Source organism: Parus major, chromosome 21 (assembly GCF_001522545.3).
Source record: "Parus major isolate Abel chromosome 21, Parus_major1.1, whole genome shotgun sequence".
Classification (NCBI taxonomy): domain Eukaryota; kingdom Metazoa; phylum Chordata; class Aves; order Passeriformes; family Paridae; genus Parus; species Parus major.
The window spans coordinates 7,167,550-7,180,296 of record NC_031789.1 but is presented as its reverse complement, the minus strand read 5'-3'; the positions used below and the strand labels follow the sequence as shown (position 1 = coordinate 7,180,296).

The following is a 12,747-nucleotide window of genomic DNA, read 5'->3' as shown; positions in this document are numbered from 1 at the left end:
CGCCCCTCGGAGCGGCACCGGCACCCCGGAACGCCCCTCAAAGCGGCACCGGCACCCCGGAACGCCCCTCAAAGCGGCACCGGCACCCCCGGCCGCCCCTCAGAGCGGCACCGGCAGCCCGCCCGCTCCTCAGAGCAGCGCGGGGAGCTCCGGAGCGCGGCACCGGCAGCCCGGCCGCCCCTCAGAGCGGCACCGGCAGCACCACTGCCCGCGCCTCCGCCTGCCATCACTTGCTGCATACGCTGGGCTAGCAAGGGGGTCAAGGGACAGACACACTGAGGGGTTTTTAAAAACAAACAAACAAACAAACAGTTCCTAATCAGAAATGAAACCCAATTATGATGAAAGTCGAGTATGGAACTGGAAAAACCGACCTTCCCAGATTTGTGCAACGCAGCCTGCTTTGTCGTTAACATCTGCCATTCCCATACTGCTACCATAACAAGGCAATCTGAGGGGACAAAACCTCTTTAATTTCTACATATGAAATAAAATTAGATTTCTTCTCACGAGGAGAGGCTTCACACCAGCCCCAACAATTCTCCCCGTGGCAGTATTACTCTAGCTCAAGCACACATTCCTACCAAATGCCAGCACTCAGTGACAACAGCTAGCAAGAAAAGCACTGTCTTCACTTTTGATCTTAATTATTAGTAAAGAAACAGGCAGACATTTCCAATAATCATTCTGATATCGACAGAACTTTGGAAGGGGCAACTTCTGGGGAAAAAATACAAAATAATTAATTTCTATGCCTTCCTCAAACTCTGGATCAATACAAGCAGTAGTTTTATTATGTTTGAATGAACAATTTATCCAAGGAAAAAAATCTGGGGCCTTCAGAATTGACTCCACAAGACCAACTTAACATTAAATACAGAGTCTCTTAAAAAACATGGGTCTGGAAAATATATCTGCACCATCTGTAGACTAGAATGACAACAATGGGAACATGTTCCTTACAGAGAGCAGGGTGGAGCAGGCATTATTTGCTGGAACGTGAATAACACCACAAAGACACGTTTAATACAGGCTTCTTTCCTAGGCATACGCTGCAATCAGATCTATGGCCATAGTGCTTTTGTAAGACTTTCAGGGCTGTTATTATAAGAGATAAATGAAGGGAAATGGACACTTCCAGCCCATGAAGCAGTGCTTGCTTTTCAAAGCATTGTTTGCATTTTTCAAATCATTAAAAGGGAAGGAAACCAAGTAGAAGCTAAGAACAGCTCATTTGGAATTCAACCGGATTCTCTCCCCACTGTGGAATTCCAGCCCTGCACTGGGAGAAAGGTTGGCTGGGGGAGGGAGTCAGGCTCAGCAGCACCAGAGCAATGCCAACGCTCACAGAAGCTGCTGGAAAGCCGCTCTCATCCTCAGCTGCTCTTAGATCCAGGAGCTATAAATACCAGCTCTCCAGCTGGTGTTCTTGGAGAACAGCACGCCAGCAGGCTCTGCAGCAGGCAGGAGCCAGCCGAACCAGACTGGTCTCCCTGGCTGAAAAGCTGACCCAAAACCATTCCCAAACTTGCACTGTCAATGGATTACCTGGGAATGTCCTAGTGCAGAGGCAGTGGGTCAGGTTTGTGTGTGGAGTTGGCTGACAGCTCCAGCTGAACTCAGGGCTCTGCTTTCTGCCTCAAGTCAGGTAAAACAAGACCTCCCTTCACCTGCTCCTCTGACTTGACATCGCCAAGAGCCAATGGCCTCTCCTAAGACCATCTTCACCTTCAGACACATGCCAGCAATATATTAAGAGAACAGCACGTAGCACTGGAATCCTGGGGAGTCAGGTCTTAGGGATTTCAGGCCAGTAATTAAGTCAGTTTGGTCAGTTCTTAATAGCGGATGTCCCTGGAAGAATCTGTGTAGTGAATGAAAATATCCAATTCTTAAGGTAGTTCCTATTAACAATTTGCATTCTCTTTACCTCTACTTGCATATTGAAAGGTGGCAGTTTATTTAAGCATTTGACAAAAAGAATCCCCTCTAGAGGCCTAGTTCTATGTCGGTGGGCACTAATTCTGAAGGGGAAGCATTTCACATGGAGAATCACCACTGTCAAAGTGTTCAGGGTTCATTAGTAATACCTCTCTGCTATAGTTCCATAGTAACTATACACAATGTAGTCTAACTGCATTTAACGTCAGCTGGAGCACCCTAGTCATCATCCCACAGTCTCACTCCAGAACCAGCATTTGCATCTCTAGCATTTAAAGATCATTACATGTTCATCTTCCCCCAGCTCCTCAAAGTCACCTTCTAAATTTTTTTTAACAGTGCAGAATTAACACTTCAAGCTATTTTTATTTAATCGTGAGAAAGGCTTTAGAAGGAAAATCAAGCACCCAAAAAATCCACATATTTATTTCTTCTCCAAAAAAATATTCCAAGCTTGTAGCAAAACATATGAGCTGTAAATACTGCAGGGCATTCAGAGACAGTGACTAAGAGAGACTTGTGGACACAGAAATCCCCAATGCTGCAAAACACAGGGAACTCTAATGCATATATTGGTAACAGGACAGTCATCAGAAGAGTGTGGGTAACCTCTGCTATTGTGACCTCTTTGATTTGTCTTTCAAACCTCAACCACAAGACCATTCAGGCATCCTCCATGTGACACCATTTATCTCCCCATAAACAGCCTGTTTTGATAACACACCCACCACGAATGCACTGCAGTATTATCATATTGGACAAGCATTCATTTAGCTTGCACCACTAACAAGGATTTAAAGACCAGAAAAATCAGGGTAGGGGTGAAGTGACATTCCTGCAATCCTGTTTATTTTCCCAAGACAACCTCATCATGCAAGATAGAAATAGAAAACATTAGAAACACTTGGAAAAACAAACAAACAAACAAGAAAACCAAGCTGTATGCTTTAAGAACCAATGCTTTATGGCAGGCACAAGACATCAGAAAGGGAACATACTTATTTTTTTGAGATATCTAAAATTATTTTCGTAAGACAGCTTGTGAGTCAAAACTATACCAATGAAAGAGATGGCTGAATTATTGGTGAGGTTACCATACTCTGTGAATCTCTCAATAGTTTCGAATTTGTATTATATTTAAAGTACCACCAATTTAGACAAACATGCAATAAATCAAAAGCCTTTTAAGTTCAGTCCTGCTTTCCCAATCATTTTTAATTTGCCCCAGAACAACTGCATAAAGCAGTACACATCTAAGAAGAAAAAAAAAAGTAAAGAAAAAAAACAAAAGAAAACAGAAATTAAAATTAAATGTTTCTGTATTAATTTTTTGTTTGTTTTTGTTGATTTTTTTTATTTAAACATGTAAGTCTAGAACTGAGGTTTATACACCTTAGGGAGAAAAAAACCTCAAACAACAGAACAACCATTAGAAGAAGTACATCTTTTTTTTTTTTCCCTACAGCCCCTACAAATTAACTCCAGAATGTCTTACCGAGGTTTTCTGATGCCAAGGATGCCTGGATGAGAAGCTGACAGCCATATGTCTGCAGCAGCAGCTGGGACTATTGTTGCTGGCAGATGGGACCACTCCACTAGGCCTATTTTTATTAAACATCCAATACCTTCAGCAGCCACATAAGAACCTGCCAACATTACTGAAACACAGAGACTACTGGTGGGTTAAAATCCCACCACGTAATTTTCAGTGCTGACCTCAGGATCCAAGTGCACTCAGCCCTTCCAAGATGGTGCAAGTGCACCCTTCCACTGGTGTCATTTCTGACAAACCAGAGCACACAGAAATCACAGATGAACCAGAGTTTGAGAACTTTGATTCACTCTGTCACTTGCACATACAATGTGCTAAACCCTACTTTCATTCATCTAGTGCACAATTAATTGCAAGAGACACATTCCAAGTAGGGTACTTCCTTATTTCCCTTTTTCATTTGTTTTGTTTTTTACACATGTATTTAGATTTTTAAAAGAATAAGCCTGCTGGGCTCTTTGCTAGTGATTAGTATTTAAATGCTGTCTTGTATCTACTAGTTTGAACCTCTGCTTCAATTTCATTTGTTTTTATTTATGCATTATTTACTTGCAGGCCAGATTATCAAATCATTTCCACAAAAAAAAACAACTCAAACCAAACGACCAAACCGACCAAAAAACTAAACCGAAACAAAAAAATCCCTCAAATAAACAAAAGCCAAACCAGAAAAAGCACAACACTCAGGGAGTGCTTAGGCACAGAACAGCTTCTTTTTTCAGCTCAATAACCCAGGGCAGCAGCTGCCAACCTTGTTTATATTTGTTACATTTGAAAAGCCCATACTAGAATGAGCACAAGAACTACTGACACACAAAACACTCTTAGATCTATAGCTCAGCTTTCATGTATTACACTGCACTATCTTTTTCCCACTCACAACAAAACATTCATTAATTAACTGGACAGGAAGAAGTAATTAATACATTGTGGGCAAGATGCATTGGTGTAAACCTTTCTGAACAAAAATTGGAAAAAGCAGGAATTAAAGACAAAACATATTCAGTCAAGATATGCTGAAAACCATGATCTATACTTTAATTATTAATTTCAAATCCACTTGTGAGTTTGGTCATGATAAGCCACCTATTCAGGAATGTAAAGAATATACCCTCCAGAAGAGAACTCCAAATGAAAACATCATTTTGGCCAACTGAAATCACTTACTTAGCAGGTGCTTTTGAAAACAAAGCTTATGTTTCTTAGGATGACTTCTAAGTGACAATTATTTAAAAAGATGCCCTTTTCTGAAATTAATCCCACTCAGTTACTGTTTTGATGGAGTTTCTTAATTACTAATTTGATGGTGACATTACCTCTTCTTTGGGAAATATTCTGCATTCCCAAGTTAACTTAAATAGCAGAATTTTACACCTTATAACTTGTCCTAGGATTCCTCCATTACTCCTACCCCCACTTCTCCCATGTCCACTGAAGAACTTCTGGCAGTATCACTCAAATGGATCCCATCTGCAAATAGACATGATCAGAGCAGCACTGGCCTTCTACCAAATTCCAGGCCCTTAAAGCAGTCAGCACACATGACTTCAGCTGAACTGCAGAATCTCAGTTTGGAAATGTGTATTTAAGACATAAAGACTGACAATTTAAGTGCAAGATGCAAAATAGCAGAGCAGACCAAAAAAAAAGACAAATAATATGTCTCAAGTACTGATTTCAAAATTTCCATATTTTGAATCCTTCCAGCAGAAAAACAGAAGTCCCAATTACTCACAGTGTCTTTAACATTATGGGTTAAAGATCTTACTATGAATTCTCTTTCTCGGAGATTAAGATACCTAGAACTGTATTCATTGTCATTTTTTTAACAGTGAGAAATCATAAAGACAGAGCCCTGCTATGAATCTTGATCTCCTAGAAGGAAATGACATTAAAGCCAGATAGGATAACAAGTCAATTCTGTAGGAGTGCACAAGCAAATTATGCTGTTTTGCTTCTAAAGCAAAGAACTGTGTAACAAAATTGAGCATAAGCTTTCTAACCCAGAGGGACGTTTTGCTTTGCTGGCAAGCACCCTGTGAATGACAGGCAATCCCCAAAGCTGTAAACAGCCAAATTCACACAAAAACTGTCGAACAAAAGCAGCATGTCAGGCAACAACCCTGGTGGCATTCTGACTTCAAGAACTTACTTCATTATATATGTCAAAAACCACTCCTTTTCTCACACATTAATCTAAAACTATTTATTCATAAAGTATACCTGTCATACATTTAATTATCTGTATCTTTATACAGTTTTTAACATAATCCTGAGCACTTTGCCTCAGTTTCACTGTAATGCAGTAGCATCTGCCAATACATTTACGAAATTCAGACTTCACCAAAGTTTAAACACAGGACTCACAAAGGATTTGCAGAATAGCCCAGTCAATCAATACATACAGAATTTAAAGTTCAAGTAACTGTCAAAATCCCTTCTTAGCTATCAGACTTCACAATGTCTCATCAATCCGGTATCACAACAGTCCATTAGGCTTTAATTCCAAGATAAGGGAACTTAAACTGTCTTGGAGGCTTAAAATAGTCACTACTCAGTGTATCACCATCCTCTCAGGTTTGCCTCCTGTCAACTTGATCAGCGCATAAATGAAAAAATAACCTTCTCAGAGGCAAGATATCTAAACCTTGATCACTTCACTGGCACATTTGTAGGTGTAAAGCAGGAACTCCTTAATTACTACTTAATTTCCTTTATTTTCAAATTGCTGCGTCAGATAGGAGCCTCAGATACACTAATTTCACTTTATGTGCTCAGTTTTTAGTCAGCAAGTTCAGACCTTAATAATGAGAAGTTCAATAATGAAACTGGGGCTGCAAAACACTGAGCAACGTGAAAATGAAAGAATCTCTGGCAGAACGGCACTTACGGCCCCCAATCTAACACGCAGCCCAAAAGCATCCCACCTGAAGAATTTCAGCTGCAATTTGTGTGTCACACAACTTGGTTAGGAAGATTCTTTGGCAAAAAAATTTCTGCTGGTTTTTTCCCCACCAAACAATGCCTTATTCATATCCTTTATTATACAATCCTCTTCTGTTCAAGCTACTCCCCTGTCCATTCCTTTCTTTTATTTCTCCTTTAAGAGGGAAATACAGGGAAAAAATATCCCACTGATTGTAACAATGTTTAACTACTGCAACTGATGATTCCTTTCCACAGCCTGTAATGGCCCCGATGACTTAAACCTGACCATCTGTCACATCACCCAGCTTGATCTGAGCCAGAGCACTCAAATAAAAAGAGGCTGCAGATTAGAACATTTCAGAGTATAAAATACAGTAAAAGAAGTAATTTCTGTAAAGACATTTCCAATTAGATAAAGCTGAAGTATTTTTCTCCCTCTGAAAGCTGATGCAGCTTCTTGGAAATGTGTCACTGCCATGCAGCTCCAGCGTTCAGAAACAGAACCAGAGTCTGGCCCAGGCCACAGCTCCAACTCAGCCAAACAAACTGCTGAACACTGCCTGCTCCCCCTTGCTGCTGTGCCACAAACAAGGTGCTTCCACAGGCTCCTGCGATTCGAACACCTTAAGCATCTAAAATTCCAGCAAGAAAAGCTTTACAGAGGTACCCAGTGGTGCTGCTGGAGCCCAGAGCTTGGTGGCATTTCCATAACAAATGTCCTCGAATGAAGTCTGCAGCTCCCCCGTTCTACACTGGGGTCCAGTGATGGCACAAAAGTACCTGTTCCATATGAGATTACTTCAAACCCCTCCCACCCCTACCTTAAATGGAAATTTTGAAATTCAACCCCAAAAAAGTTTATTTGTGTAGTACTGCCCATAAGGTCTGAAGATAAGAACTTTCTACACTAAAAAACAAGCTCTCTTGACACCTCTTTTCCAATGAAACCATAAATACTATATAATTTAAGTTGACCACAACCATGACTTAAATTCTATTGCAGAAGCACAAGCAAGCTGACGTTCAACCTCAGCAAAAAAAACCAAGGGAGAGGCCTGTATGAAACCTCCTTTGTGTTAAGAGGCATGAGTAAACACTCAAGTAATCACACAGCAAAATAACTCAGAGCTCTTGCAGTGTCGCTTCCTACAGCTGCAGACAAGACGGCTCTACTTGATTACCTAACAATGAAAAACTGCCCCAAGAAGAGCAGTTTATGGGCAGAGCTGTTGCTCTGCACATGAGGAACAACACTCCCTGTCAATACTGCCTTGACCTCAGCTACGAAAAACAACCAACCCAACAACCAAACAAGGTGTGCCCACACACAGTTTCCCACAGAACAGCATTCTCTAAATTACACCCACAACAATTACATAGGAAGCTTAACACTTCTAATTGGTTAGAGAAGAAGATGATTTTATGTCTGTTATTTTGCTGTCATTTAGACACCTGCTCTGGAAAAGCATCAAACTTGATACCCTTTTCATCTCAGCTTTCTCACCCAAATTACATTCTTAACCACAAGCACATACTGCAGAACTAAAGCACCAAATCTAAGCAGGACCTATACCCCCACAATTATCATGTGGTGGTCTGCAATTTATCCCTGTATGTGTCTACCCACATGACATTCCCAAACACTGAAGTTCACAAAAAGGTTTTCATTTTGGTACTCCAATTTTTCTGTAGAATTTTCAGATCAGCAGAAGCAAACACCATAAACAACTGCATAAAAATCAAGATACTTAATATTTAGTCACATTCAGAGGTAATGACAGCCTCAGAAAAACAGAATAACTAAAAGATTAATTCTACATGATATAATGTACACAGTTCTCAGTCTGACAGAAGATAATATTTAAGTAGGAAGTTTGGGAACAAAAGAAAGACTCCCTTACAAGATTAAAATCAACTTACTGGTTGAATTGCCTTGCATCTGGATGATGCATTTGGACTCTTTGCTGGTTTCTCGGGAATTGAAAGGCCGCACCCGAACAGCCACCTTCACGGAAGCCCCCGACATCCTGGCTGCTTGTAGTACAGTCAAGGAATTCAAAGAGATCAAGAGCCTTTCAAGTTATCCTTCTTGTTGGTGTTTTCTAAGGATAAAAACATCATTTAGTTATTTACAGCTATTGTATTCAAGATGTTGATAAAATTAGGAAGGTTCAAAGTTCCTTCATAAATGCAATTTCTGCTTTGCAGATCACCACCCTTCCCCCCAAAAGGTGCCACTTCAAAGCCAGAACTGGAAATACACTTCTCAGTACCTGTTCACTGTCTCCCTATTCGAAAGTTTCTGTCACCTGAAGCAGATCTTTTGAAGTGTACAAATATTTGTTTTCATTACTTGGCTTTCTTCCAGAAAGTACGAATGCCAATACCAAAATAAATATCTGGTTACAACATGTGTTAGGCTTAACCTAACAAAGATAATTTTAGCAGTAAAGACATAGCTACTTAAATTTCATCATGAGGCAATGACCATATACCCCATATCCAGGTTCTTGCATGGCCAATCCTTGCTGCCACAATGCTTCAGCAGTGATGTTAAAACCAACTCAAGTGTCAGGGGCCACAGCTCACTGACTTTCAATACAAATGGCTCCAGAGAAAAGGGTGCACCCTTAAAGAACCCCTTGCAGTCCTGGCAAAGTCCTGCTCTCAAAGGAAGTAACTCATCAACTACTTACTACATATCTACTGATTAAAGGACACGCTGTAAGGAAGAAGAAGAATTGAGAATTGTTGCCTTCAGGGTAAATATTACTATCTATGTTCAGGTAAATGTCCACCATTAAATTCATCTCCATCATCAAAAGACTTGTTCAAATCCTACCACATCTAAATGATGGAGCACTTTTGTTGCAGGAAACTATCCCTGACACCCACTACCCAAACTTCAAGGCATGTCTGAGACAGTGCTGGAATGCAGGGTTACAAAGATTGGTTTGTTTGTATTGGTGTCAACCAGCCTTTTCCATTAGAAGAAAGGTTTTCAGCTGGTCCACAACTGAGAAGTTAAATTTACTGCAACAGGAGACAGTCAGTACTTAACAGCCTCAAAAAGCAGTAATACTCAAAGACTAAATACTACTAAAAAGCTCCTACTTTTGGCTAGGAAAGCTTCCATAGCACAGACACACAGAACCTGCATGACTAGAGTAAGAAAACATTATTTCTGTTTGATTTATCCTTATATCCTAAATATCTGCTATGGCCACTGCTGAAGAGAGGATTCAGAGCTGGATTAATCCTTAGTCTGACTCAATGCAGTCATTTCTGTCTGGAACCTGACTTACCCTGGGCAGAACTCAACTCTGCTCAACCATGCACCCAGAAATCCTGACATCTTCCCTGGTTATCCATACACCAAATATCCAGTGAAATGCTCATTTCAGGGCTGTGATCACAGAAGTACAAAACTTACTAGCAGGTCTAAAGCAGGAGCATTTTAGCTCTAAAGTTAAGTTCCACACTTGGTAAAAGTACTTATACATGCTTAATTCAGGTTATGACACGTTTTCCCACAGTACAAGAAGTCTTTAATAAAACTGCAATACTTCATTAATGCCATCACATGGTAAAGGCAGAAATTAAATTACTCCCCCAAGTAGAAGCAATTTAAAGCATTTCTTATTTTTGCAGGTACCTGAGGTATCTCATCAGACTTGAAGAATGTCTTTAAGAGCAAGCCAACTGAAACTCAGTGTCACTGGTACAGCAAACTGGTTGAGTAATGATTAATGAAACAGCCACACCACCAGCTCGGGGTTACTGAGGAATTTTAAGAAGCTTCACTAAAATCTGGAACGTAGCATGGAGCAGGAAAGTACTGGGAATGAATTCACCTGGTGTTCTGGGTTGTTCTAGGGACTGCTTCACTCCCTCCTGCCCAGAGGTGCCTTTGTGTGGAACAAAGTACCAAACACACAGCTTCCTTAAACCTGCTTCCCCCCAGAACCCACCCTGGATTTTGGCTCTCCCTCCCTCCCAGGCCCCTGGCACCAGAACCTGAGCCCTCACCCGAGAGCCAAGTGATGAGAAACAACCCACAACTATCGTACAACTGACCCTAAAGATTGCTGTTCCACACAGCCTCCTCCTTATGAAATACTATTTAATCATCTGTCAAGTTCACAGTGACACAATCTACTCTGCCAACGTCTTCTGAAAATATTGTTTATGAAATGTAGGGGGTTTGTTTTCCCTTCTTACTGTGGAGTCCCATAAAGAATTTTTTTCTGATGTTTTCATAAAAACACCTCTCAGAACGCTGCATTAATTTCTGCAGATATATCTGGGGAGCTGGCAAACAGAGTGGGATGAAAGAATCATCTACTTTAAAATATATATACATATATATGTTCTCAAGTACCTCTAAACGTCATATTCACAATAAGAAAGCATGAAAATCACACCTCCAGAGACTCCATATGCACTAGCTAAATGACAGACTTGTTTGAAACACAACTGTGAAGAGACTCTCACAGAACAGATCACAAAATCACCTGCAACACGAAAATTTAACTGCTGGACTTCTGCAGCTACCAATTTTTCCCAACCCTAACTTTTGTGCTGACGGGAAATTAAATTTGGTATAATTTGAAATCTCTTTTGTTCTCAACTCTGCTATTTTTCATAGCTAAAGTAAGCAAAAAACCTACTGGTATTTGCAGATGGATTTCAGATGTTTTGAATATCAATTCACTATGCAAGTTTTAACTTTTCATTAATAAGAAAATTAACCAAAACCAACGTAATTTGCCAAGCTTTCAATACATTTAAGCTGTTGGGAGTTTTGAGAGGTTTTTCCATTTACCAGTAACCTTAACTGGTCATAATAATTTATAAAGGCAGCATTGCCCTCCTCACACAGAATGGTAAAATAAGACAAAATAAGCCCCAAATTACACAGCATTACACATAATAAACTGCAACTGGTTTTTCAGGGTTCACATTTACCAGCAGTACCACTTCCTACCACAAAATGCTGACTACAGAGTGGAAACATAACTTGAAAAAGAGAAAATCAAAATATACAATACAGTCTGTGGTACAGATTTAGAAGAATAATATCCATAAAAGACACTTTTTTTGAATGTTCATTATAGGCTTAGAAGGCTGCCATCCAAGCTAGAGTGAATCATGTTCCTAGTGTCTTGGAAGGAGCCTACTCGCTGTGTCTCTTTTAACATTCAGTCTGCATGAACCCAGCCAGGAACCAAGAAGGGAACTGAGCCTTGGGGTAATCTACCACTGGCTCCAAAACAGGTGCTAGAGGACATTCGAGTTGTTTAGAGAGTTTCATCAGCAAAAAGCAAATGCTACATTCTAGTTTTACATCTATTTGAAACTAAAGATACCCATCCTGTAAGTCACACAGTGAGATTTTAATATTAAAGAGTGTCATTAAAAAAATCATCTAAATATCTTGTCTGTTTATTGGTATTCGGGCTGACAAACCCAACTGGGTTGATGAATCACCCTTCAAAGGCTCAACTAGATCTGGGCTTTCACAAAAATATTTGAATAAACATTAAAACTTGAATACTTGGATGTATTTGAAAGTTTTGGCAAACCAGTTTTTATGCAATGTCAAAATACAAACACATTGCTATTTTTTAAGTAAAGTTACAACAGAGCAGGGATTTAGATACAAATTATTATTTATACGAGCAGAGAAGTCTGCAGCAAGCTCGAAGTGGTTACAAAACAATGTTCAAAATCTGTATCTCTGCATTCAAAAAACCCACCCAAACTCATCACACATCACAAATAAAGAAGAATCACTTTTATTTAAGATAACCAGTCATATACCAGATAACTGTATTATAGCTGCATATCAAAGAATGTGCTAAACTTGAAACACAAAAAAGTGGTTTGTAACTGTATCAGTGCAAGAGCTCCGAAGAAATAAAACACGGGCAGAGATTAGAACAGGGGAAGTTGGCAGAACAGCTGTTTGGGGCAGCGGGGGTTTCTGAGCAAGGGGCGCCCAGCAGAGCCAATTTTGGTGCCGCATGAAGCTCGGGCAGCGCTGACAGTGTGATCGCTCAGCTGAACTCGCACACGCTCTGCTATATCTGGACCAGCTGGAGATGCCAGATCGAGCAGCGCTGCAGAACTTGGCGAGGCACAGAAACCCGATCACATGCACACATGGCTATTTACCAACACTGGATTGTGCAACAGCAAAAAGAACCGAGCTAAAAAGGGTCTGGAAGCAAAGAGAGATATCCTTCAGAACGCAGAATCTGCTATGAACGCATTTACACTCCGGAAAGCAGACATAAATTCATCATCTGCTTCTGGCGAATTCT

The 12,747-nt window shown here is 40.4% G+C and overlaps 1 protein-coding gene across 9 annotated transcripts in view; it reads right to left on the bottom strand.

Moving 5' to 3' along the window:
* Positions 1-8,540, bottom strand: part of KIF1B (kinesin family member 1B) — a 75,288-nt gene extending 66,748 nt beyond the window's left edge. For 6 of the 9 annotated variants that reach the window (XM_015648277.3, XM_015648280.3, XM_015648279.3 and 3 more), the window contains exon 1: positions 8,342-8,539. In XM_015648277.3, coding sequence (XP_015503763.1) covers positions 8,342-8,447 — 106 coding nt within the window. In that variant the 5' untranslated portion in view covers positions 8,448-8,539. Of the gene's footprint in view, positions 1-8,341 lie in introns of all 9 variants that reach the window. The other 3 variants (XM_015648283.3, XM_015648284.3, XM_015648285.3) reach the window with 2 other exon arrangements.
* Positions 8,541-12,747: the final 4,207 nt, after the last annotated feature.